The sequence below is a fragment of the Plutella xylostella genome, chromosome 28 (genome assembly GCF_932276165.1).
Source record: "Plutella xylostella chromosome 28, ilPluXylo3.1, whole genome shotgun sequence".
In the NCBI taxonomy this organism is placed as follows: Eukaryota; Metazoa; Arthropoda; class Insecta; order Lepidoptera; family Plutellidae; genus Plutella; species Plutella xylostella.
In genome coordinates, this window is record NC_064008.1 from 5,950,388 (window position 1) to 5,977,051 (window position 26,664).

General features: G+C 36.9%; 2 protein-coding genes across 2 annotated transcripts in view; one reads left to right on the forward strand and one right to left on the reverse strand.

The window, feature by feature from the left end:
• The window catches only part of LOC105393836 (structural maintenance of chromosomes protein 5), a 23,278-nt gene extending 17,390 nt beyond the window's left edge, over window positions 1–5,888 (reverse strand). The window contains exons 1-8 of the mRNA XM_048631290.1: window positions 5,711–5,888; window positions 5,482–5,623; window positions 5,100–5,288; window positions 4,216–4,436; window positions 3,327–3,573; window positions 2,851–3,058; window positions 2,381–2,528; window positions 253–394 (exon numbers count right to left, since the gene is read on the reverse strand). Coding sequence (XP_048487247.1) covers window positions 253–394; window positions 2,381–2,528; window positions 2,851–3,058; window positions 3,327–3,573; window positions 4,216–4,436; window positions 5,100–5,288; window positions 5,482–5,623; window positions 5,711–5,781 — 1,368 coding nt within the window. The 5' untranslated portion in view covers window positions 5,782–5,888. The remainder of the gene's footprint in view (window positions 1–252; window positions 395–2,380; window positions 2,529–2,850; window positions 3,059–3,326; window positions 3,574–4,215; window positions 4,437–5,099; window positions 5,289–5,481; window positions 5,624–5,710) is intronic.
• A 406-nt stretch (window positions 5,889–6,294) lies between these two features.
• LOC105393462 overlaps window positions 6,295–26,664 on the forward strand; it is a 124,194-nt gene continuing 103,824 nt past the window's right edge. The window contains exon 1 of the mRNA XM_048631394.1: window positions 6,295–6,805. Coding sequence (XP_048487351.1) covers window positions 6,734–6,805 — 72 coding nt within the window. The 5' untranslated portion in view covers window positions 6,295–6,733. The remainder of the gene's footprint in view (window positions 6,806–26,664) is intronic.

A 26,664-nucleotide genomic window follows, 5' to 3' on the forward strand; every position in this document is an offset into this window, starting at 1 on the left:
CAACATCCTGTATAGTATACCCTTTTTGCAACACCCTGTATAGTACTTTTTGCAACACCCTGTATAGTACTTTTTGCAACACCCTGTATAGTATACCCTTTTTGCAACACCCTGTATAGTATACCCTTTTTGCAACACCCTGTATTTTAAACCCTTTTTGCAACACCCTGTATAGTATACCCTTTTTGCAACACCCTGTATAGTATACCCTTTTTGCAACACCCTGTATAGTATACTATAGATTAGATTTACCTCTAAAACCATAGGCTCGTACACTTCCTCCTCAAACATGTCTCTATTCTGTCGCAGCCACATCACCGCCTTGTACGCATCTTCACTAGACTCACGGAGGACAGCCAGACGCTTCTCACCCACGTCTTGTAGTTGACGGATTCTGGAATAAAAATAAAAATGTCATAGTGATGAAATACCCAAGACTCACTTTGGGTCGCTGAGCCAGCGGAGTAAGTAGTGATGAAATAAACCTCAATTGTGATAATTGTAGTGTTGCGATGCGACATAGCAATATGGCTTTATTAGGTTGCATGGGTATTGTCCATGTCAAACTATATATATTTTTTGTCAAATGTTTGTAAAATTAGAATTACATACTGTCGTAGATTTATTGTCGAATTATAAACAAACTTTGAATTTGCGCCTTATAATCGACATCAATATGACAACCATAAGTGTGATAATTGTGCAAATGGGGGATGATGTAATGCTTCATCAACATTCAATTAATCAATGAACGGTTAGATTACCGTATTTAAAAGTCTAAGCCCCACTTGCGCAGACCTGGGTTAGCGAATTAACTCGGAGATATTTGACATAAGGAGGGTTAGATTATTAATTTGTCTTGCATCGCTTAAATATGAGCGCTAACCTTGGGATAAACTCTTAAATATTTAACCCCCCAATATTGGAGGGTTAAGACGCTAACCCGGCTTACGTCAAAAGAAAAGGTTATTATCAATATTCTTGTATTCGTTGGAAATGTTTGATTATGATGATTAACTCATCATTCTTATATTTTTCCACTATCTAGCAAAGTAGCAAATGGTCCTTGGGAAATTAAGAGCACGATGGTGTGGTTACATACATATATATGCTCACTTGATAGGTCGCGAGCCGTATCGCCGTTTTTGAAAGAGTACAATGCACTTTAGGGTACACATCTAGATCACGATTTTTTTTTCACCGTAAGAGCTATGGTATACATTTTTGGAGATATTGCGTACAGTAGGTAGAAAATAATACTCAGAGTGGACAGAATAATAATAATTTATTTACAGAAAATAAGCCTACTTATACGCGCAGTGCTAACTTAAATACTCGTGGCGTTGGGAATGCACGGGGACTCGTTCCTTTTCTGCGCTGTCGGAGGCTCTCCTCTCCGAGCTGCCGCGGTGACGGTGGTGGTCGCTGCTGCTGATTGCTTGAGCTTGCTGAACTGTTATTTTCGGAACTCCCTCTTTGTTTCCAGAAACAGCTCTTTTCAGGGCTATCTTTGCTGTTATCTAAAGCACAACTTGCAACCGCGATGTGTTCAATAAAATCAATACTTGCTGTTGTTATTGGTTGAGTATTGCTTGCTGGTACGGTTAGATTGAAGATAGCTGCTTATGATAAGGTTCTTGAACGTTTTGTGGTAAGTAGAATGTGTGGTAGTAAGTTGCCACACATTGTACTTAAATTCCAAAGAACTCATTGGTATGTCTGCGCTAGGATCCAAACACGCATCTTTTGTGTGAGAAGCGAGCGCTTACCCGACTGAGCTACCGCCGCTTCTTTTAAATTTTTTATAATTTTCGTAATGTATATCTACAAGGAAATCACAAATATGACACTTTGTAAACAAAATTACAAATTACTGACAGATTGCGAAAATGGAAATAGAGAGGGATAGTTTTATCGTAAGACGTGAGGTGAAAACGAGATAGAAGACAATGTTTTTTTACGGCAATAGAAACTTGGTCCCTTTCAGCCTGGAACGGGACATAGATTCACAGAGTGCAAAAAGAAACGTCAGGTTAGCTAACTCAGGGTTATTTTCCATCAGCGCAATCAAAAGTCCGGGTTAAAATTTTACAAAGTTAACCCTGAGTTAGTTACCTCTGAGTTTATATTTTTAACCCTGAGATCCACGCAAGTGGGCCTAATGAAAGTTAAACGCATAAGTTTGTGGATGAAACGTCTGTTGGGCGGAATATTCTGAGAGCTAATAGAGGGTCAGTTGACTGTGGATGAACCGTTTCAGAATCAACAGCATATACAAAAGCATTACATACCATTTACCGGCAAAAACGAAACATAACAAACAATCGCCAACTGTGAAAACAGCAGACTGTCAAGTGCATAATGTTAAAATCATACTAACTTGTTCTGATATAGCCTAATTTGCGGTGAGACATTGGTCTCTAGATCGTATTGGACCTCTCCCTTGTTTTTCTTCAGTCGATCGATCGCCAGGTTTGTGTTTCGAAGCGGGTTCTTTAGTTCATCTAGGTCTAGCTTCACTTTTGTTTCTGAAAGTTTCACGTATGTATTATATTATGTAGATTGGGATTACCATAATCATTAAAGTCAAAGTTTCTTTGTAAAGGGTTGCAAACTTGGGGTTCGGAAAAAGGTTCAACAACCATTGGTTGGTTAACTCTCGATATCTTTTTGTGACTTTCGGGAGAAAGAAATCTGATACTATATGCGGACCAAAGAATATGATTGTTGGATATTAAACGCATCCATTGCAACATCTATGGTGAAAAACCATCCAAAAGGTCATCACTTTTCAGAATTAATCGAACGGTACATAATGTATATTTGTATTATGCATGTTTTATTTCTTACCATCTCCGACAGTTTCCACCAGTTTATTTTTATCTGTCACCAGTTTATCCAACTTCGCTTTAGCCTCATCTATTTCTCTCTGTCTGTTTCTGTGCCTTTCTATCTTCTCCTGAAGTGAAGATTCAATCTCTTTGATGCGGTACTGCTGAGTTTTGATGCTTTCGAGTGTCTCTTTAACTTTGTCCTTGATCTTGAGTGTTTCTCGACTCTGTAATATAAATAATTTTACGCATTTATAAGCTATAACTTATACAGTCACGCCTTGTACTAGTCAAGAGTTTGGTAAGGTAGGCAGATGTGTATAGTTGCATACACTTTATTCCAGTGTTATTTTATTGCCAATGAAATAGGGGACATATCTCCATATTTCTAGTATATCATCATCATCAAGTTCATCAACCCGCAATCGTCCACTGCTAGTCATAAGTCTCTCCCAAAGAGTGCCTCAACACTTAAACTGTAAAAAAAATACTTACAGCAGCCAACTTCTGTTGCTCCAACTGGCTGATGCTTCTCTTAGCCATCTCCATGATTTTCTCTAGCGGCTCCACTTTGCTCTTGTGAGAGTTGACCAGTTTGACTGCTTCTTTCTTGTCATTCGTGTATTCTATCACTTTCTCCCTCAAGTCTTGGTATTCCAGCCAGAGTTTCTTTTTCTCACACAACTCGATTTTTTCTTCAATCTCTTTCCTTTGTTGCATGGCGTCGATTTGGAGTTTTAGTCTGTGGATGTAAGATAGTACAATTTAGATATGAAGGATTAAATCCTAAAAGTTGCTGTTATGTTCCTATACGTTAGTAAAATATAAGTGACAAGGAATACATTAATAATATAATAATATAATAATATGTGGGGACATCTCACACACGGCCATCCGACCCCAAGCTAGGCAGAACCTGTGTTATGGGTATCGGACAGCTGATATATCTACACAAATACATAGATAGATAGATATTAAATATAAATATCAACACCCAAGACCCGAGTACAAATATTTGTCTTTAAACAAATATCTGCCCCAGCCGGGAATCGAACCCGGGACCTTCGGCATAGCAGTCAGGGTCACTAACCACTACGCCATTTGATCGTCAAAATTACATTAAAATACATTTGTACCTATATGTTATGTAATTTATTTATTTATTAATTATTGCAGTGTTATACATTAGGTACAAAAGAATTGTTGCTATAGAATACTAATTGATGCTTTTACCTTATTGTTTGGTTACCCTACACACACACAGCCCTTCGCCAATATTTAAGGAGGCCCATGTCCTGCAATGGATTATGTGATGTGTGTGTGTGTGTACTATTTTGATTGTCACAAACCACTACACCATCACCCCTTTATTATAAACCCTCACCTCTCATTAAGTCGAATCTGCTCTTGCAGTAGCTGCATATTGCTTGTCAGCTTGGTCCCGATGCTCCGTTGTTTCTGCCTGGTCTCGATGAGCTCGTCCAGTTGGCTGACAGACTCCTGCCCCCCAACTGCAGAGAGGGTGCTACGGAGCAGCTGCTGAGGGTCCATCTTGGAGAAGTCTTGCACTCGGTCTTGCGGCAGCATTTGGCAGAGGTTGTCGACCTGGAAGTGGTTAGTTTACAATCTATACCAGTATAAGGGTAGTAATATTGAAAGAGGATAGATTTATTTGTATGTGTGTCTGCTTGATTCATAAACCACTGGCCTGATTAAATAAAAACATTACTACCTATTATGCAAAATGAACAGAGTGTTATGTGTTTGATGTTAAATTGTGTTCTATTCATAATTTGTTAGACTACCTATCTGTTACATTTACATTAGTGTAAATTGGGCTATGGTACCCTTATTGAATGCAATAATATATCTGTACTTTTGAATATACTATACTACTATTGCTTGTATAGTTATAATCATAATGCAATAACTATAATCATGCTCTTTCTATTTTACTAAGAAATTATCAAAGCCTATTGAGTGTTGGAGTGGGACTACAATAGATAACAGCAAAAACATCAAACACTCATACTTTATCAGGAATCTGAAATTACCTTATATGAGTATTTATGTAAATGTATACTTAGCCTGGAACAATCCACCATTTGTGAAATGCAAGCTAGAATTTATGGTCAGGTTTCTTCTTCGTCATGCTTGCTATCTAGGGTTGTCAACCCAGAGAAGGTTGTGGCTAAATATAATTCTAAGAAGAAATAAATCTCTCTTTCATATAACCTGTGTAGCGGCAACAGATGCTAAAAACAATACCTCAATATTCATGCCAGTGATCAGCTCTTGCACTTGTTTCTCGCGGACGCTTTTGTGGTCGATGCTCCACGTCGACGCACACTCCAGATTGAAGGTGCGAGTGATGATGACGTTCCTCTTGCCAGCATCTCTATAAAGTTCTATCTCTATGGAGGCCTGTTGGCAGCCGCTGCGGACGTATTCTGATATCTGATGATGAAGACAGGTAGTTAATGTCGTGTGAGTGAGGTACGCATTTTTACATGTAGCAGTAACTATGGAGGAGATTAAATAGATATTATAATCACCAATTTTGAGGCTGTGTGAGTCACAGTTAGAATATTGTATAGAATATAATTAATGGAATGTTTGTACACTTTATATAAAGAAATTAAGTACTTACTTTTTTGGCTCTTCCGATGACACTGGTTTTACCGCATAACCCCAACACAATAGCACAGACAAATGTAGATTTTCCAGTTCCATTTGGACCAATAATCAAGTTTAAAGATCGCCCAGGAAACAATTCGACTTGTCTGTATGTCCTGTTGAAATTAAAATAATTAACAGAATTGTTTGAACGGTACACTCTAAAACCCGCGCAAATGTATAGGCCTGAAAAACACACTTACACGAAGTTTTCCAAAGCTACACGGTATATACTGCCAGGCTTATAGCCTTCTGTGTTAATTACTTTGGACATTTTACAAAATATTCATAACTAAATGTGAAAAACATGAAAAACGCAATTAAAATCTTCAAACACACTGAAAAAATTGTGCGAAATTCAAACAAAAGTGTTGACATTGACAGTTTTTTTTTGGAACTTGTCTGTGTTTTATTACCATCTACAAAAACAGTTAAAATTTTCAGATCTTAGAATATTAACAATTTTATATCGAGCTATACAGCCTGGCAAGTTAGTGTAACCCTACTCGACCCTTGGGCGTCGCCGTTGCCGTTGACCGTTGTGCTATGCTGCTATGGCCATTTATTTCAATAATTTGCTTATGAAAAGTCACACCCTCAAGGAACATAAGTACAAGTACTTAATATTGACTCTTTCTTGTCAGGCTATACTGAATATCCTTTTTGTCAACCACAGATTAATAAATATTTTTTTTTATTATGGCAACATAAAAAAGGCCTATACTAGCGCCACAGGCGGTTTCTTGTGGAAACAAAGGTTTACTCCGTTCCGTGAAGTTCCGTCAACAAAATTTTATTTTCTGGCGGCGAGCGGTAACGAGTATGGTGGATTGCTTTCGGCAGTTGTATTTTTGCGCGAATTCGAAATACATTTAATTGTATTAAATATTGGTTTTTCTGAATGAATGTGTCTCTCTAAAATACTGAACATCGCGTGTGAATAATAAACGAAGACGGCGGCAGTGTATTTCAGTGAGAAATATTAGTTTCCATCTCTCCCCTTGTTACCAACACTCGGAGGGTATATTGATGTTTATAAATATTGATTTGTAGATAAATCGTGCTTTTTATCGTTTTAGTGATTCAAAATTAAACGTGCAGTGAAATGTAAGGTAATCGCGAAACAATTTGGCATCGAAAATGCAACATTTGTGGCGTACCGAAGCGAGCGTGACCCGCGATAGTGTTTGATCTTGTGTTTATTGTTTTCTGGTGTTTCTGTGACAATGGAGGGAACAACCGAGAAGGATTGCTCGCCGCTATGGAGCCTGTACCAGCAGATCGTCTCAGATATGAAGGTAGGTCGTGGTTTCAGACGGTATAAATCGATCAGCGTCGAGTAGCCTCGTCAAGTCGTCACACACTTGTGGGCAGCGATTTCGCCGCGGTTGCTCGACCGATCGTTCCATTTTCTATGTATGCTGCCCCCGTAATACCGTAATTGGCGGTTGTCCATTAATTGGGCATGTTTTGCAAGAGTTTCGCGTCTTTGTTAGCTCGTAAGTTTTCCCTAAATTTAGGTTTAACTGCTAATGTCTTTGGTTCGTTAATTTAACACCACGATAACTATTAATAACCTTCAAGCTCGATGGAGTCATTGATCTTGGGATGGCCTAGCTCTAGCCAAGAGTGCATTAAACATGATAATAAAAATAATGCATTTATTTCATTTTTTTATCAGGTTAAACCTATGATCATAAAATAACAACAAACATTATACTTGTTAATATTTTTTACTAAGTAGGTGTAAGTAGTCTGCAAATCAACAGCATCTTAGGATGCAAAGAGACATCTTGCATACTCAATAAGAAATCATGGCATTTGAATTGTAAATAACTTCCACAATGTAATTTGTAGTACTAGCACTAAATACATAGCATACCACACAAGTTACAGAAACTACAGAAATAGATGTTTGCTTAAGTATTTAATACCTATAAATGTTTAATTTGATGAGATCATTTCAATGTTGCAATTTGATGAAGAGATGTTTGATGTCATTGGTTTTGTAACACGCCAAAAATAGCAATATTTACCAATGCAAATAATTTAAATTCACTGCATAGTGTGGAGACTTCAACTGTATCTTAACTAAAAGTAACTGTATCTACAGAAAAAAAATATTTTTACTTACAGTCATGTTAGATTTAATTAAAAAAAAACCACATTACATGTCTCTAATACCCATGGTGGGTATGTAAATGTATTTATCAGCTATATTGAGTATATATAATTTTAACACAATTCTTTCAATGGATAGGAAAGATAAGTACCAATTAAATCTAAGATAAACCTGTTGTGTTTGATTATGAATATTGCTTTTACTCAAATAGACTTCCTGTGTGTGCACAGTTATTGTGGATTCAAATACGAAGTACATGCTATTGCTAATTGAGCATTGACTAAGAATGAATTATTGTACGAATAACTGGTAAATACATGACACTCTCGGTCAAATGGTTAATTTTTGCAGCATACATTTTATCTTAACCCTCAATTTCTTATTCAAGAATGTCATTCAGCCCTGTGATTGTATTTGTTAGAAGGCAGATATTATAAATAATGAAATAAAAAACTGGGCAATATGATATTCACTTTCATATAAGTTTTTAAGATAATAGTATAAAATGAAATATAACCAATACAATGACATGGTTGTCCCAACATTAATAAGACCTAATAGAAGAGAACTGGGTCTTATCAAACAACACTTAAGCTAAATTGTCTGTAGCAGTTGGTACCTATCAATTAGATAAAAATTAATGTCAATGAACCAATAGCTGATAATTTTGGCTCACTCCATTCAAGGCATTTGAAGTAGTGAACTCATTTATGTGATAAAAACAATTTATTGCTGGAAATAACCACATGTACCTTATTCTGAAAATTCTACCTATAGGTATGCAACTTTATTAAACAGACAATTTTATTATAGTGTATCAATATCCACGATCCATCTTTTCTGGTAATAGTAGACGACACGACAGCGCAATTTATCACTGTAGCTATAGATCTACCTAAACGTGTGGCGACTATGACTATGCATAAAGATACGACACCCCCTACATAAAATCATGGGTATTATAACGTTGGACAATCCAGAGGGGTCACGGAAAGGTGGCAATATTCTACCTACCCGTAGGGCGTAATATTATAATACACACGAAAATGACGAATAGAAAACGAAAGAATCGTAACCTTTTTCGGCATCTTACACCCGGTAGCAGCTGCTGTCTTCTAATAGCATTTCTTCAAAAGCAGCTGTGTATTTACGTCTGCGCTTATTTTACCGTTGTACTTAACGGGCAGTTAAATAAATCGTCGTTCCAAACAACGGCTGACTCAAAAGGCAATTTTTTCAGTCGGAGAATCGGATTGTGTACGTTTCCGAATGCAGCGAGGAACTTAAATCGATTGTTCCCCGAAGGAATTGTAATCGTTGTTCGTCAGTTAAAGGATACTAAAAGGAGTTGGAATGACTGACTTACACTGTTGTAAGGCTCTACCAATCAACGTTATAATAATATCTGCAGCATTACTCAATACTAATTCAACCACTATCAGCCATCTGCCCAAATGTAAGTTACTTGTATCAGCTATGTCGGTACCCTAGTTCTCTTACCCAACCTTAGTCTTCTACTCCTCAACATCTTACTTCTATGTTTAGTCAAAGCTTTCCCCGGGAACGTTTTCCGTCTTATGTGTTATATTTAGATGTTGTCTATCTCTCACAGACAAACGTGTGGGCAGTCTGTTTTCGGTTCTTCCGTTTACGTTAACGCGTTTAATATTTAACCCACTTTCTTCGAAAATGTGTGTGGTTATCATTCCATCATCAGATCAGTCTGGATAGCCTTAAAAAGATAGTAAAATTTCTACTGTAACTTAAAACTTAAAAACTTAAATTATGGAAACATTTTTGACGGTGTTCGTCGATTCGATAAGTAGTGCATTTTTTAAAGTTTACGATAACGAGTACTTTAGTAAATGTTTTCTAACATTAGCATATTTTTTTGAAACGATTGCTTACCTGTTTTTTTTATTATCTCAATCTTGATTGCCAAATATTGATTTCACTGGAATCGACCGATAGAGCATTATGTTATCAAAATTCCTCGGTAAAAATTCATAACAGCAAAATGAGTTTGTTTTCATTCCAACTTAGTTATTACTGTCTCCGTCAATAGTCTTCGTTTACAGCTACTGTGTTTGTGACCAAACTTTCAACCTTATTGCGGACAACTTGACCTTTAAAATACTTGGTGTCTGTGAGGAAAGTTCACCCTTCAGCCCTTAAGGGTCGCTGAATGGCCGAGCACTAATTGTGTTAGAAATAAAAATAAAAATGTTGACAATTTAGCTTGTTATAGTGCACTAGTGCACTTGTTAACTCGAAGAAATACACCAACACTTTTCTACTATGCTATTCTATAAAAAAGAAGAGTTCTATTTAAATCAATATATTCTAAAAATACATCTATTTTAACGTTTTACCTTTTTACCTATACCTATACATCGCCCTTAACCCTATTATCCAGCTTATATCAACCCTAATTAAGCCATGTTTGTTCTTTAGTGCACTTATACTCAAGCGGTCATCTAAATACATCATTGTTACGTTACTCCCAACGCCCTTGCGCCGTGGCAAGGACTGTTGAGGTCAGACGATTACGCAACAGCTTTTTATCCCGAGATTTATCGAATGCAATTTGTTTTCCAGTGTTACGCGTAAATTATCGCGACAGTGAGTAAAGCGTTACACGTTGGTATTTGATAAAACGTGTTGATCGTGTCATGACGATTTTTTGCTCATATTGTATGTATGTACCCATTTCAAAATACGATGTATTAAAACATATTACATATTATTATTAAATCCTTTATTGCACAAAGTAAATTGGTACAAAGGCGAACTTAATGCTAGCAGCATTTTCTTTCAGTTATAAACACACACACACACACACGCACTCACGCCTTGTACTAATTACTCCCTTGCGGGGTAGGCAGAGGTGCATTGTTGCACCCACTTTTTGCCAGAGTGTTATAACTGAAAGGAAGGATAAATCCTTTGGTGATGTTGAAAAAGTGATCGGTAGTGCTTACGATAGAAGATACGTTACGGAGATACATATCGATCAGTCTTAAAGTAGTATGCAATATGGTTTAGGTTTCATTTTATGGATTCCACCCTACCTCCGTGTTGGAACGCCCTTTTAAAGGATCAATAAGCATTTGCGATGTATAGTAGTAATTATGCTCGTATAGTTTGCAAGTGTGCCGTAATCTATCATTGTGTATGTGTATGTGTAAATCTTATCGGAGAAAGTGGCACTCGATTCTCAGTGATATCAAAAATTTATGAAAAGGCCATGACTAATAAACTTAATACCTTCCTGGAAAAAAATAATTTGCTACATAAAAATCAACACGGGTTTAGAAAACGTCATTCAACTACACTAGCTGTTTATAAATACATGCAAGAAATATATAACTACTTGAATGAAAAGAAATATGCCATAGGACTTTTGCTAGATCTATCTAAAGCATATGATAAGGTGTCACACAAAATACTACTTAGTAAATTATACGATTCAGGAGTGCGCGGAATAGCCCACGACTGGTTCCGTTCCTATCTCAAAAACCGACAACAATACGTTCAGATTAGAGATGCCACGAATATTCGGCAAGTATTCGGTATTCGGCCTATTCGGCCAGTTTTTTCAGTATTCGGTATTCGGCCGAATAGTAAGTAGTATTCGGCCGAATACCGAATACTTAAAAAAGTATCAAATATCTTACAAAAGGGAATAAAAAAATCAATTTAATCGAAAAATTTAACCATCAAACAATAATTAATTGCGAAAACCAAAATACAACATCGCGCATCATAATATACAATACCTGCTACTGAGACACAGGTATTTTTTTAACAAAATGTATAAGGTTTGGCTACTGATTCGAGTTGGTTGTCCACCAGTTGTACGGATCTGCCGTAAGATTAAGAAGAACACTCTTTAAATAAAACTTCAACTTATTGAATTATACTGGATCACCTGCCGAATATTCGGTGGCCGAATATTCGGTATTCGGCTGAGAGCGCCGGCCGAATATTCGGTATTCGGCCAAATCACTATTCGTGGCATCACTAGTTCAGATACAACATACCGACCTCCACGCCCAACAAATAGCAACAATAAAATCTACTACCGGCATAACCAACTGTTCAATTCCACAAGGAAGTGTCCTAGGATGCATTCTCTTTCTTGTTTACATAAATGACCTACCTAACCATATTAAAACCCATAATATACTTTTTGCTGACGATATATCAATACTACTCCAAAGTTCCACAGAAGATGACTGCAACAAACAATTAAAAGAAATTTTTCACCAAACAAAAAATTGGCTAGACTGTCACAACCTGGAAATTAACATCCTAAAAACAAAAATGGTCCAATTTAGGCCATACCAAAAAGCTCCTATAGATCTGCAACTAACTAATATAGAGAAAGTCAACACATTTAAGTTACTAGGCATACATTTAGATACTCATTTAAACTGGAAATGTCACGTACAAATAATTAAAAGCAAATTGTCCCAATTCATATATTCTTTAGGTGTACTAAAAGTCAACACTGCTCTCACAGCATACTATGCATATGCAAATGCATGGTTAATTTATGGCGTCATTCTATGGGGTGATAGTGTAGACGTACATGACCTATTTGTTCTACAAAAAAGATGTCTCCGGATCATAGCAAATCTCCAAAACACAACTAGCTGTAAACCATTTTTCATCAAACATAAAATACTTTCACTACCTTCATTATATATCTTCGAAATAGCCAAGTTTGTAAAGAACAATATGCAGTTATTTAAGCAGGTAAACGAAGTCCATAAAATTAACACTAGGAACAAAAATCAACTATCCGTGCCACAATCAAATATGCAAATTTTTAACAATAGCCCATATTTTAAATGCATAAAAATCTATAATAAACTTCCAACCTTCATTAAATCTGAAAGAAAGAAAGAAAGAAAGAAACATTTATTGACGCACTGAACAATAAAAACAGAAACAAAAAGAACAAAGAATACAACAAAAAATATATAAGAAAAAACACAAAATAATACAATATAAACAAACAAGGTTGCTGTCCAGAGCGTCAAAAAGGCACCAGCTCAGCGTGTGCTATGGCCAGAAAGGCCACAGCGCTGGTTTTCAGCTGGCCCTTAGTGTTGTGACCTCAGTCACGAACGCGAGGTATATTAACTAGGATGGGTTGTGTTGTGTTGTGTGTATGTGTGTATGTGTGTATGTGTGGAATGTGTGTATATTTGAGTAAGCTAGGTAGGTGTATAAGTAGATATAAGTAAGTAGGTACATTAGGTAAAATATATATATTTATAAATAATAAGACGCATAATACTAAGTTTATTAATAAACGATAAATAATACAATAGGTACAATATAAATGCATAACATAATATGATAAGAGTTTAAATAAAAGTACGTCAGTATAGTAAGTAGGTAGCCGGTCCGGATATCGCGAATACATTATATACCTATATTATGTAGGTGGGTATAGGCCATTATGAAACGGCACCCACAGCCTGCAGCGGCGCGTGTTTTGAAACTATACAAGGCCAGAACGCAGAGGTTGGGACTGCTCGCGTATATTTTCAAATTAAAATGGTGCCATGATTTACTTGAAAGTATACAAGGCCACTACGCACTAATCGCGTATATTTTCAAGTTAGTTGGGCCAAAATTATGGCTTGAAAATATACTGCAGCAGTTACCACTGCGTACTAATCGTGTATATTTTCAAGCGCCAAGCGGCAATGCGAGCACTTGAAACTATACGTGACCAGTGAATTAAACTATAGTAAATTCATTTCCAAATTAAAAACTCTACTAACACAGAAATGCTATTACACAGTAAATGAATACCTACTTGAAAACTGAAATAACTAACTTTAAATACCTATATCTTTATTATGAACAAAATATTTTAATAATTCTGTTATTACCTACAATAATAATAATAAGTTCCTACTTTATGTTAAAGATTATAATATTATGAATGTTAAAATATAATGTAGATTTTATTTCTTTATTATTATGTAAGCAAATACCTTAAAAATTGTTAAACTTTGTATTACTTAGAATGTTTATTACCTAGATATAAGAATTAAACTTGCTATGCCCTACAGGGCACTATGTTAAGGACCATGTGTACATAATGTTAAGACCAATGTAAAACTTACATAGTTGCAATAAATATATTACTATTACTATTACTATACCTATCTGATAATAGCTTTCGTTTCAACACCACAGCTACGCTTAGAATGTTTTCAGATCAGTGTAGTTAACATTTATTCTGCTTGCTTACTTGTTTTGCAATGGTTTAATTTTATAACTATTTGGATGTTGATAAAAATATTGCAGTCGATGCTGCTGAATAAAAAACAAACCTGTTGTTTCTTCTCGCGCATCTGAAAACTAAAAATAAAAAAAACCTTTTTCATGATCAGTAATTCAATTTTAATTCTTCACATTATAAATAGCATACTTATGTCCTTAGGAATAAATCCAGATTTAGTGTGAAAAAACAGGCCTGCAAAATTTAACCGCAACCTTTCCCCCATTTAATTCTGTCAAATCCTCACCCAATAACTTAAACAAAAGCCCAGCATCGGCAACACTTAGCGCAGTTTCAGAACCACTAGCCTTAGGTCTTATCGAGAACCTGTTTAGGTGCACTAAGAGACACCGGTTCTGCGATGACCTGTATCTGGGCCGACGGTGTGTCTGCCAACTCCTTTATTTTAGGTCAGGCTTTTGTTTCACCGTTGTTCACTTCCAATTCAGTTAAAGGCCTCGTAAGGCTTCGGAAACAGATTTTAATTGCCTTCGATTTCGTATCAGTTTTAAGATTTACTGTTGTGGGTGTTATATCGGATAAGATTTACGAAGCTCTCATCTCATACTGAACAGGTGCTGGCTGTGTTATGAGTTTTAGGTAGTCAGAAATTTAGTTGAAGACTACATGTCAATATGTAATGTTATTTATAGTTTTTTAAGGAAGCAATTCAAAATAGTGATTTGATGCGTTTTTATACTTTTTATAAATAAGATGTTGTGTAAGAACGCATTGTTATGTTATCAGTGTTAGTCATCATTCGATACTATTAGTAATCTTCATCGAGCAATCAAGCGTTAAACGAAATTAATAAAACTTCTGAGCAGTTGTAAACGCCTGTTTACATTATACATTGCAAATATGTACACAAAATAGTTACTTTGTTACGAAACCAGTTTTTTTTTATAAAAACCTCATTAAGTATCCGCTAAAACCAGTTTTGTTAAACCGTTCCTTTTCGGAAATGGCAAGACGTAAATGTAGCAACCAATAACCTTTGAAGTCAGCCAACAATAGACACATCTAGAATTTATTTATTTGCCGTGTGATAACATTCACTATCGAATATCGAATGTTCAACAAATTGAAATTAATGAACTTGTTAAAAGCAAATAATGTATCAATGTGTTTCGAGTAATTAACTTCGTATTTATTTACATAATTAAGTATGTTTTACGTATTGATAATTAGTATTTGCTACTTTGTAACAGACCCTGAAAACAGTGTTCCTTTCCTCCATTGCACAAAAAAATATACTTACCTGGAAAAGGCCTATGGGTTCTTGCAAGAAATTTAACAAGTATTTCTGCACCACAAGCTGTCATCGCTTAGTTCATCCCACCTATATCTTCTGTAGCCATATGGTAAATGTCTTGCGTTACAGAAAACATACGGCGCCATCTTTCTCAGGTACTTTTGGGTTCAAGTGCTTCATGTTTGTATGGGTTCTTTACAAATATTACCATTTGGGAGACAGGAACTTTTTTTGTCATAATAATTAACCTTTAAAATATTATAGGTCTTGGTTCTAGATGCCCTCAGTTTAAACACTTCCATGTTCGTATATGATATGATGTAATGAATACAAATAGTGAATGGTTTCCAAGGTTCAAAATGAGTTCGCAAAACCCATAACTTCTTCCTGCTCCTCTTATCTCAGCTCACCTTTCAATGCATAAATACCAAAAGGTGAAAGCAAGGGGGGCAGCAACAATATCGAAACTATTGGATCGAACCATAAAGCTTCTGACCATCTGGCATTTTACCTTTCCAATTCTTAGCATCAAATGTGGAGCGTTGTGGAATAAATCACTAATTGTAGCCCGTTTGGAGTCCCCATTTTGGGGCGGGTAAGGGTGCATATCGATTTTGTGTGGTGTGAAGGTTAGGGGCAATCGTCCCGCTGTCTGAATGTTGCTTACTACGTGCCCTGCGTTGTTGGACGTGCCCTAATAGTTGCTACGTTTTAAGAAGCAGCTAGCTATATTTAGGTTTCTGTTTCAAATGTGTGAAACTAAGCAATAACAATAAGAAAAAGATATAGTGTATTTATAATAAATTAGTCATCGTCTGTTTTACTTTCTTTAAATTTCACACATGCGCTTTTGGTGATCTCAACTAGTTTTAGTTTAAAATATGGAAAGGGTACATAGAAAACTTTACATATGTATACAGTCCTAATCTTTTCTTTCACGGCCTGTTTCACAGTATTTTCGTAGAATATAAGCGAATACTAATTCTGTTGATACAAAATTTTATTCAGTGACTGTTGTTAAATTTCTTGATGTTGGAATTAATGGATATTTAGTCACATATAAAACTCTCTAGAATGAAAATCTGCCTCAAAATAGCTTACATATTTATTACACACACGCACTCACGCCTTGTACTAATGTACTCCCTTGCGGGGTAGGCAGAGGTGCATTACTGCACCCACTTTTCGCCAGAGTGTTATGTTAGTCCCAATGTAATAGGGGGCGGGCCTATTGCCATTTTACGGGCACATCCAAGACCCGAGAACAAATATCTGTGTTTAAACAAATATCTGCCCCAGCCGGGAATCGAACCCGGGACCATCGGCTCAGTAGTCAGGGTCACTAACCACTACGCCATTCGGTCGTCTAACATATTTATTTTAGCATGAAATATTTGTTCCGAAGAGGACGGATATTGCTAACCTCAAGTGACATTTTTATTTTGTTCGTAATTTACGTGGCACGAAAATGCACGAGACGGCACTATATTTTGACAAGAATGTAAAAATTATATGTTCCTATAAAATACTTGATATTATGTGGATCTTTTTACTGATAATAACTAAGTTTATAATCTTGCATCATGGTATGAATAGCAAAATAACAATTAGAAATGTTACCAGTCGGTGAGCAAGAATCTTTTTTGTTAAACTTGTAAATTGAGCACTGTTTTATTACACATTAATCACAGCATATTATTGTATACTGTAATAATAAATCATTGGTATAGTATGTCTGGTTTCGCTCCACTTATTAAATATTACGTTAAGGCGGACTTATGGCCGTCTATAAATATGTACAGACCAATTTGTCCAGTGACCGACTGAAAGGAATTGCTTATTAAACGCATTTACTGTTTTTATAAATAGTTGTGTTAATTATAGTTTACTTCAGTGATATGTAACGCTTTTGTGTAACGCATCCGTCAATCGGTATAACGTTTACTGCAATAACTATACCTATGGTTTCTTCGATGTGCTTGTGTATCGAAGAAACCATTTCTAACATTAGTTATTATATCTATAACGAGAAACATAAAACAGAAGAACGACTCTGCCTGGAACGTGGAAACATAACTTACTGCCATAAAAGTGGAAACAATTTCCGCCAACCATAGAAGTAAAGCAAAGATAATTATGAAATAAGATTAACGATCTTATAGTTTTCGCCATTTAAAAAATAAGCTCCAGTGAAATCGCATACCTAAATAATTTGTTTTAATTAAATTATATTAACTACCGTTTAGGAACGTAGCAATTTGTGTCGAGATGAAAACGCTAAGTACAAACGTGTGTGCAGAAAGCGTGTGATACAATAACACACATGTCATATTAAATAACTCAAAAGCGAACGTGAGACAATAAATCTTTATTGGCCGGTCACATACAGAACTATTGTTATTGTAATCGATGGCATCGGAAACATTAAAGTGCCATCGTAACTTTGGAACGTGCCCCGATTCTTAATAATCGAGTTCCACAGGGCTCTTGTTTTGGTCCCTTATTATTATATACATGAAACACTGTAGACAACGTAAACATTTTTTACCGACATCTTTTTATCTTTACCTTGGATGTGCCTTGGATCTATACCAAAAATATTCACCGTGCAGTTGCAATCCTTCAGCCCTCAGGGTTTATTCAAAGTTAGGCACATCCTTCAAACCACAGCTAGGCTGGTCCGGGGCAATCCGAGCCTTTGCATTATGCATCGTAGAATGCCTCTAGAAAGCGCTTTGTGTTCTCAAATTGGCGTCATGATGGTGGCATGAACGCGAAGAGGAAAGTTGCGGCTGTAATGGTGGAAACATAAACGGTACATGATGGCATCATTTAGCATAATGATGGGTTATGTAAAACACAAATCGCCATTCGGGTGTAGCTTTGAAGTCGCACGCTTTTATAGTGGTCTGGGGCTAGAGGTCCAATCCGCCTATACACTCACCAGCAAAGAAAAAGTTGCATTTATAAAATGCCGATACCAAATGTTGTACCACACCAGAATGTTGTGGTGCGTCTTAAAGAAAGGTTGAAGGATGGTAATGAAAAGATGATAGGCCGGTTTCAGTTTGATAGCAAATGACTGCTTCTAATATGTCCTGCATAACGTATACCTAATAAATATTGACCCGCCATTGTAAGTACATCATAACAGTAAGTCATGCATATTCATGAGAATTCTGGCCCTTGGCCAAGAATATTAAATAATGAAGTCTTAAACGATGTATGATATTTATTATATCCTGTCTGGTAACATCGATCACCATTCTCAGTGTTTATAACTTCCGTAATACCTAAGCAAATCCAGATTTTTACTGTACTAGAATTTGTTCACGTTTTACTAGCAGATTCTCAGCAAATTAATTAATTTGCTTATTTTAATTAAGTAGCACATTGGTGATTCTTTATCGAAGTCCCGTTATACTTAATATTTTATCGTTATTAATTAACGTATTTTATTAAGTAGTCAAGCAATATTCTAATTTAAATTGTCATATCATTCTATATTATCTTCATTTATAAAAAAAAACTGTTTCCGTCACCAGCAAAAATGCAATAATACTCGTATTTTTACGAGCAGACTTGTCACGAAACCGGAGTCATGAATTCAAGTAGAAGAAAATATAATATTATGTACAACGTCTTCGCCGGATATAACGGACGGCCGCGATCCCACGATCCCGCGGGGTTTGTACCAACTGCTCAGCTGTATTGTTTTATTTGTGGCACTGGCAGTAGCTCAGTCGGCCAGTGGGATTATGATTATACACTACAGAAGACACGAGTATGTCATCCATGTAACATGCATATTCCTCTGGTAAAAGTCTTCACTCAAATTAAACTTGGCCGCTGAGCAGCAAAGAACTCTTAAATATTTTATACGAAGCAGATGGGAGCATAACATGATTTTCATAATTAACGAACATCCCTCATCGCTTGCAACATTAAATAGCTGAAGCGCCTAAGGACTTCCGACTTCCACCATCTTGTTTTTTTTCTTCAGCCCGTTTCTCACTTGTGTGTGTGTTTGTGGTCACCCACCGTTTCTAATTACCGCTACGAAGTCAAGCTAACGGAGTGCCAAGTGATATGCTGCTGGTACAGGTAGCTGCTAGTGATTTTAGTCCGAGTATCATGTTTCTGTTTAAAGTTTCATAAATGTTCTCATTTGCTTTATGAATATTTTCGATTATATTATCTGTTTTGTGATAGTTCTCCACGATAGTTTCTGCTTCTCTTTTAGAGAAACCGATCTTAAGTTGCAGTTCTATGTATTTTCAAGGTTGTTTCCATGGTCTCCGTTTGATGCAGCAAACGGTCTATTGGCTATGAATAAAGTGATTTGAAAAGCTATTGAATTGCGTTCGATAAGACAGAATATTTTGATTAACATAATATTATTAAATACTATGATTGATTGAATGCTTCGCTTGGTAGTTACAGTGAGATATTATATTGAATGCATGGCATCTACATAGATAGGTACGTATTATGAGTTATCTTGAAGGTGCATGAACGGGGCTTTATCTAACGCAATACAAATGCTCTTGTTCCATCTCGGCCGTGAATTAGTATAATTATGTACTTGAAACGGATGTGTGTGCAGATGATTTTAAATATCAACATGAATATTGCTTTAATTTATAATGTGGATCATGTTCACAGAATAAGTATCACAGCCATTAATTCGTTTATTAATGCAAGGTGCTTATAAAACTGCTTTTTAACTACCCTACTACTTGATTATATACGAGAGCAAATAACTTCAGAGCAAGTTACCTCTGATACTACCCGTGTCTATTTGTCTCAGTAATTAGATATCTGTTTACCCCAACTTGGTTATGTGGCTTGTCTATCTCGCGTAGCAAGTATTGCCGAATCTATCGAATAACTTAACTCGATCCAACTTCACTAATTGTGCAAAGTTTGACAATTTCAATGTTGATCTGTGAATTGGAGCATTAAAATCGAGTGTCAAGCTGGACGATGCCCACCATCGCTTGGGTGAACGGGGTACCTGGATGTGGGAAGACAACCTGGGTGGTAAATAACTTCGATGTGAGCAAAGACACCATTATCACCACGACAACTGAGGCGGCCGTCGATATACGAAACAGGCTAGCGCATAGGATCGGGGACATGGTTAGAACTAGGGTACGTACGATGGCATCAGTCCTAGTAAACGGCTTTAGAGAACATGTCGGATGCCAACGCCTGATAATTGACGAGGCCCTGATGAACCATTTCGGGGCAATCGTAATTGCCGCCCGCCTGTCCCGTGCCAGTGATATTGCTCTAATCGGAGACATCAACCAGCTACCGTACATAGACAGAGAGAACCTATTCGAACTAAGGTACAGTCGCCCAACACTGGTAGCAAACATCACCCAGGAGCTGTTGTGCTCATACAGAAACCCCATGGATGTTGCATACGCCCTAAGAGAAGTATACTCAGGCATATACGCAGCCACAGCGCGTATCCAATCCCTGCAGCTGAAAAGGTTTACAGACGCAGCATTCCAAAATCCCAAACCAACACTCTATTCCTGACGCATACACAGGAAGAAAAAGAGACCCTGACCAGCCAAGGGTTTGGAGAAGGAACGGGATCACGCGTCTTAACCATACACGAAGCACAGGGATTGACGTACGAATCCGTCATTATCATAAAAACAAAAGATAAAATAAAGTTGCACGATAGCATACCTCACGCAGTAGTGGCGCTGTCGAGGCACACCTCCGCCTGCACCTACTATGCGGATGACACCGAGGACGCTATCGGCAACCTCGCTAAAACGGCAATAACAGCACCGAAGAAACGGATCCTCGAGTACAACCTAAAGATGGCAATAAAAAATCGGGACGAAGAGGTCGTTGCCCAGCAATCAAGGCTTTTGGCAACGCAAAATGGAGCGGAATAGGAGAATTTTGATTTTAATTTTATATTGACGGCCAAACCGTATTGCATGTATTTTATAGTTTTGTTATGAATAGTATATAGCATGTATTGTATAGTTTTGATATGTAGGTATTGTATAGTATATCATGAATTAATATTATCTGTATAAGAACTAACCAATAAAATTAAGATAGTTTTAAGAACACTGTCACACATTAACACCAGGCAAAACAACAGCGATGACAAAAGGAGTGTGTGGCCACTGACAGGCGTCTGTTAAGTTCTCTGAAGACAGCTGACACTGGCCCTACCCTTCAAATGTTTGTTGCCATTATAATTGTAAGTGTGACTGTGTGAAACAAAGGAAAAAAAAAAGAAAAAAAAAAAAAAAAAAAAAAAAAAACAAGAAATGCACAACTGGGGGTTTTTAGTCGGTTAAAGGCCGACACTACCTGGGTCCCCTTCCCAGGTGTCTGTGTAGATTTTCCTCCAGGAGTGCAAAAAAAAAAAAAATATTAATAATATAGGTATATATATATATATAAAAGATAAAATATATATATTATAAGCTTCCACATTGAGTAGTGAGTAGTTAAAAGATGAAGATAAAAAACAACCAAACTCTCACAATATATTGATCTCTCAAAAAGGCACGGACATAAAGTCTGTGGAGTGATAATAAAATCTTTAAAAAAAAAATTTAAAAAAAAATCGAGTGTCAAATCTAAGAATTCGTTCCGTTTGACGATAAATCGTAATACTGGTTGACTGCAGATGGTACGTTCTGTTACGAAATAAGAAACGCTTAGGGCCTATTTCCACTACTCGCATTCGTTGCCGATTCACTGTAATGTAAATGTAACACAGTATACGTTGATATTTCACTCCTTATAAATAAATAGGTTATAATTTATGGCAACAAAATAAGCAGATTATACCTCGGTTGGAGATACAAGTTAGAAGCTTATCTGCTGTGTGATTACATTATTATTATTGCAATATCCAACCCGCCTGTCAACCGTGGAGGTTACAAAAACCGTGACCATCCAGATAAAGAGGTGGCTCATGCAAAAGACTGCATTGACTGGCCGTTGATGTTCATTAAAAAAAAATGTTCATAATAATGTCCATAATAATTTTACCTGAATTTTCGAACTGAAAAACTGCCTTCACTAAAACATCAGCTTCCTACTAAATAGCATATTCCCAGAAGTGGAAAAGGTTCTTAAGGTTATCGAACAGTAAAATAGCTACGAAACCTCTTTTGAAAACATATTTCTCTATATTGCTTGGCAGTTTAGCAATATTTCATCGTTTTCGGCTGTCAGTCTGTAAGCGCATTGGGATTTATGAATAGCTGTAACTTAAAACTCAAACAATATATCTTGACTTATTCTATTTTCAAGCGATTTTCCGCTCTTAAATCTAACGCTATTTTTATGAAGACGATATTGGTTATCAAAGCGAAGCGTAATCGTCAAACAAATCAATATCATTATCAAGGTTGTTCCCCTGGCATTGTTTCAGTTTGATGTACCCTGAGCTATGGTTAGACACGCTTCATTGGAGGTCGATCTATCTCCATTCATCAATATCATTATGGATGGAGTTGAACTAGAGCGGATGTGACAGTTTTCACCCATTTACTGATTCATAACACCTGCAACTGCTAACTGTAATTTGATATTTATTAGGTACTAGCTGTTCCCGCGCGCTTCGCTTCGCCTTAAAAAGTATTCCCGTGGGAATTTCGGGATAAAAAGTAGCCTATGTTCTTTCCCAGGGTCTAGACCGTATGTATACCAAATTTCATTCAAATCCGTTCAGTAGTTTTGGCGTGAAAGAGTAACAGACAGACAGACAGACAGACACAGTTACTTTCGCATTTATAATATTAGTTAGAATTGTTACTCTTATAGGTTGTTAAGTTATAGCATGGAGAAGGTGTAATTCACCATTGGTCTGGTGATTTCTCTTGTAACTAAACAAATCATACCACCGAATTACGTTTCGGCATAAATTTTAATTTAAATTGGACTCCATATTTATCTCATGTAATCTTTCAAATTTTGGGAAAATAGGATGTTGATTTATATTGCTCGATGCTCGTAGTAGTCGTAGTCATGTACAGGTATCAGTCTCTAGCACGCGACTCATAAAAGGCCAGTACTTAGCCAAAGCAAAGCGTTTCCGATTCGCCTCGTCAGGACAAAAGCCAAAGCTGTGAAGGGTTAAAGCACTCTCGACCCATTTACAGTTCAACTACCCCAGCTTATGTAATACGGCACGTATCTGACCCAAAGCCAACGGGGTGGATCCTTGCCGGTTAATTACATACACAAAATCGTGCTTTTATTCCCTAAAGATACACCTGCTATAGTATAACCTGGCTTATGATTAAGTTGGCCAGACTCACAATTTCCTTTCGTAAACCGACTCTAATCTTTAGACTTACGTCGTCAAGGTATAATCGGATTTGGCATTCGCAAGTTTACGAGCCCTTAATTCATGACGAAATTATAACTGTGACTACTGTGAGCCGTAAACCATAAATAATCTGGATGTAGCACAGTTGCATAATGCTGTGACTCTGGCGGAGCATTTCCATAACAATGAATTACTTGTCGCAATTGGTGTAAACCCTTGGAAATGTTCATCTAATGATGATTTTGCATGACACTGTGCTCTAGTAAATCCACTTTGTAACGCTTATGACAAAACTAGAATAAAACTTCAAAAACATCAACTTCCTTTCACTTTTTGCGGTTAATAGCATTGTTGAGGGATTCTTTTTTCTTTTGTCTCAATAACAGACAGTAATTTGTTTGTGCCATCACGCCATGGTCTTCATTTCGAATGTAATATTTGCTTGATAAAAAATACCGAAAGCTATCATGAATAAGTAATTTTAGTTCCAGTAAAGAGGCAAATAACAATAAGCAATACTTATTTTGTGGTACAAAAGCCCACATGGGAAATGGACCTTTCGTTCCCCATTTTGCGACCCGAAAAGTATTATCTTACCAATTATTGTTCTACCCAAGCCGGAAACCTTCTTCCTTATCAACGACCTCTAGCTATTTTTAGCTCGACCCTCCAAAGATCGTGATGACAGCCAACAAATTTGCAGGCCACATTTTTATAGGCCTCCTCTGTAGGCCTACAACCCTCGACCTATATAAGGGTCACCTGCCTCTGAGGCTAGCTATTACTGACGATGTCGTGTCTAACTACTGTATGTAGTCTGTTGGGTGGCGCGGAGTGATTAAACTTGGAAGCGTTTGTGAATTCAGAAGGTATCAGTTTGCCGCATAGAGGATTAAATAGGCAAAAGCGTCGTGGATGTTTTAGCTGTGACGAAGCAGATGTATTGGTCAATATTGGACGGAGAAAGTGGAGTTTCTTTCTTGATCAAACACAATGATTTCTACGTTACTTGCATATCTGAGTGTGATAAAAGTTAACCGTGAAAACCGTGTTGTTTTTAGAGAAATATATAAAATTACACTGGTATTTTTTTTTGGTTACAATTTACGCTTCCACATGTCCTCAAGCCATTTTCCACCAAAACATGTTTTCATTTTCAAGCGGCAGCTGTGACATGCAATTATTTTTAAATTTCCACGAATTTTCCTAATGGATGTAATAGTCTGATGAACGTTGCGCTTTAAAAAAATTAATGTTTTATACCTTTGGCTCGAAAAATGCCCAGGTTTGGTTTGCGCATAGTTTTTATTCGGAAGCACAGCAAAGTCTGAGTAAGACTTAATCCTGTTTGTATATAATATATCCTTGCCGAATTTGTGTCTCATGCACACCATCCTCTACAACACTGAGCATTAATGGTTTACTGTGATTGCATTATATTGTTTGGCCAGTGCCCTGACTTGGGCTTATATTTCCTCACCGGCTTCAACGCGGTCAAAGGTCGGAAGCTAACGGAATTTCGGGGACAGATTTGGTCAATAATTTCTCCACCATGGGTCGGCTTGTGCAAACCTCAAAATTAAGGTGCGAGTAGGAACCTGAAGTCTACCACTACCGGTTTCTATGAAATTCTATCCGACATGCTATCGAATGTAGTACAAGAAATCCACTTACGGTGCAGTAAAAGGTTTACCTGATAGAAATCAGTTACTGTACGGATCATCTACACAAATTGCTAATAAAAATCCTCTACCGGTCTGGCAAGCATCTGTCTGAGCTATAAAAGTTATGATGGCAGCGCGGCTGATTGTAATTGCTTATGTACACTATATCGCGAGCAAATAAATAGTTAAACGGTGACAATAGCACCAAATTGCTCCTAAACGGAAAAGGCTACCCTTATGAAGTCTTATTCCGTATTGAAATAAATTACGGCGCATCAGAATATTACCAACTCAAAACGTAAATCTGTTGTTGAAATTATAAATGAAATGTTTCAAAAAATGGGGGTCATTTGGTACAACTTTTCAAGCAACGTGGGTGGCTATTAACGACGCGACGCATCAAAATTTGCGGGCAAAATTCAATATGGCAGGTCATATTCACGGTTTACAATGCACGTCCCAGTTTACTCGCTGCCCTGTGCGGTTCACACCCGGTGAAATTGCTTTATTATTGCATTAGTTGCGTCGTGCTAGAGTCAGAGTATGTTGGGCTGCTAGTGTTTACCTACTCCCTTCCGGTACTCAACATTCAGATTGGAAAATATTGAACACTTTGCAGAACGAAGAAAAACTAATAAGTAGAATGTAATTTGAAAATAGTAGTTTGGCTCTCTTTGGGAGAGAAGGAGTCTTGATTGTTGTCGATTGTGATGATGATTGAATTAAATATGCTTTAATTCTATCCTAACAAAGGGATATCTTAGATACAAGCGTAATCTAACCCCTGTACAGACATAATATTTTGTACAGTAAAATAGTTAGTACGCCCGCTCATATTGTGAAGTGCCTCGGGAGCCTACATTGCCTGTAGTGTAGTAGGCGGGTCTTTATGGAGGTGTTTGTTGTGAAACAATTAAATCGTGTTGTAAGTGCATGTTTTTTTTTATTTGGTTGCTACTTTATCAGGTCAATGTCGTAGAGAGCGTTGCGTTCATTCTTGTGTTCTAAACATCAGTGGGTGTTTAGTTCAATAACGTTTATGTTTCAAGTATATCCGTTGTTAATGTGTCTTACTACTTCAATTTGTCTGCAAGTGTCATCCAAGTTCTCCAAACTTTGCATCGAGATGCAGTATCGTTACAGTAGCGTGTTTGCATTCATGCATTTCAATTAGTGCTTCCACTCCACCCTTCCAACTGCAAACTTGGTCCTAGTTCCCAGACTTGTAGTTCAGTTGCCTAGCGGTTAGTAACAGTTTAGGGAGGTACTAGTGAGCGCGGCTCTGCGGAAGTGACAGCGGAAAACCAATTAGGTTGTGGTAATTTTACCGGAGCTTTTAAACTCGGCAATTTTGCACAGCTCGCTCTAGCTACTCGATTTAGCATGTTATGGAACTTATCTTGTAATAATGTTTTACAGTTGTATTTCATTTTTAAAAGACTCAGATTCCTTATATATGAACCGATATCCATACAGGATGTTT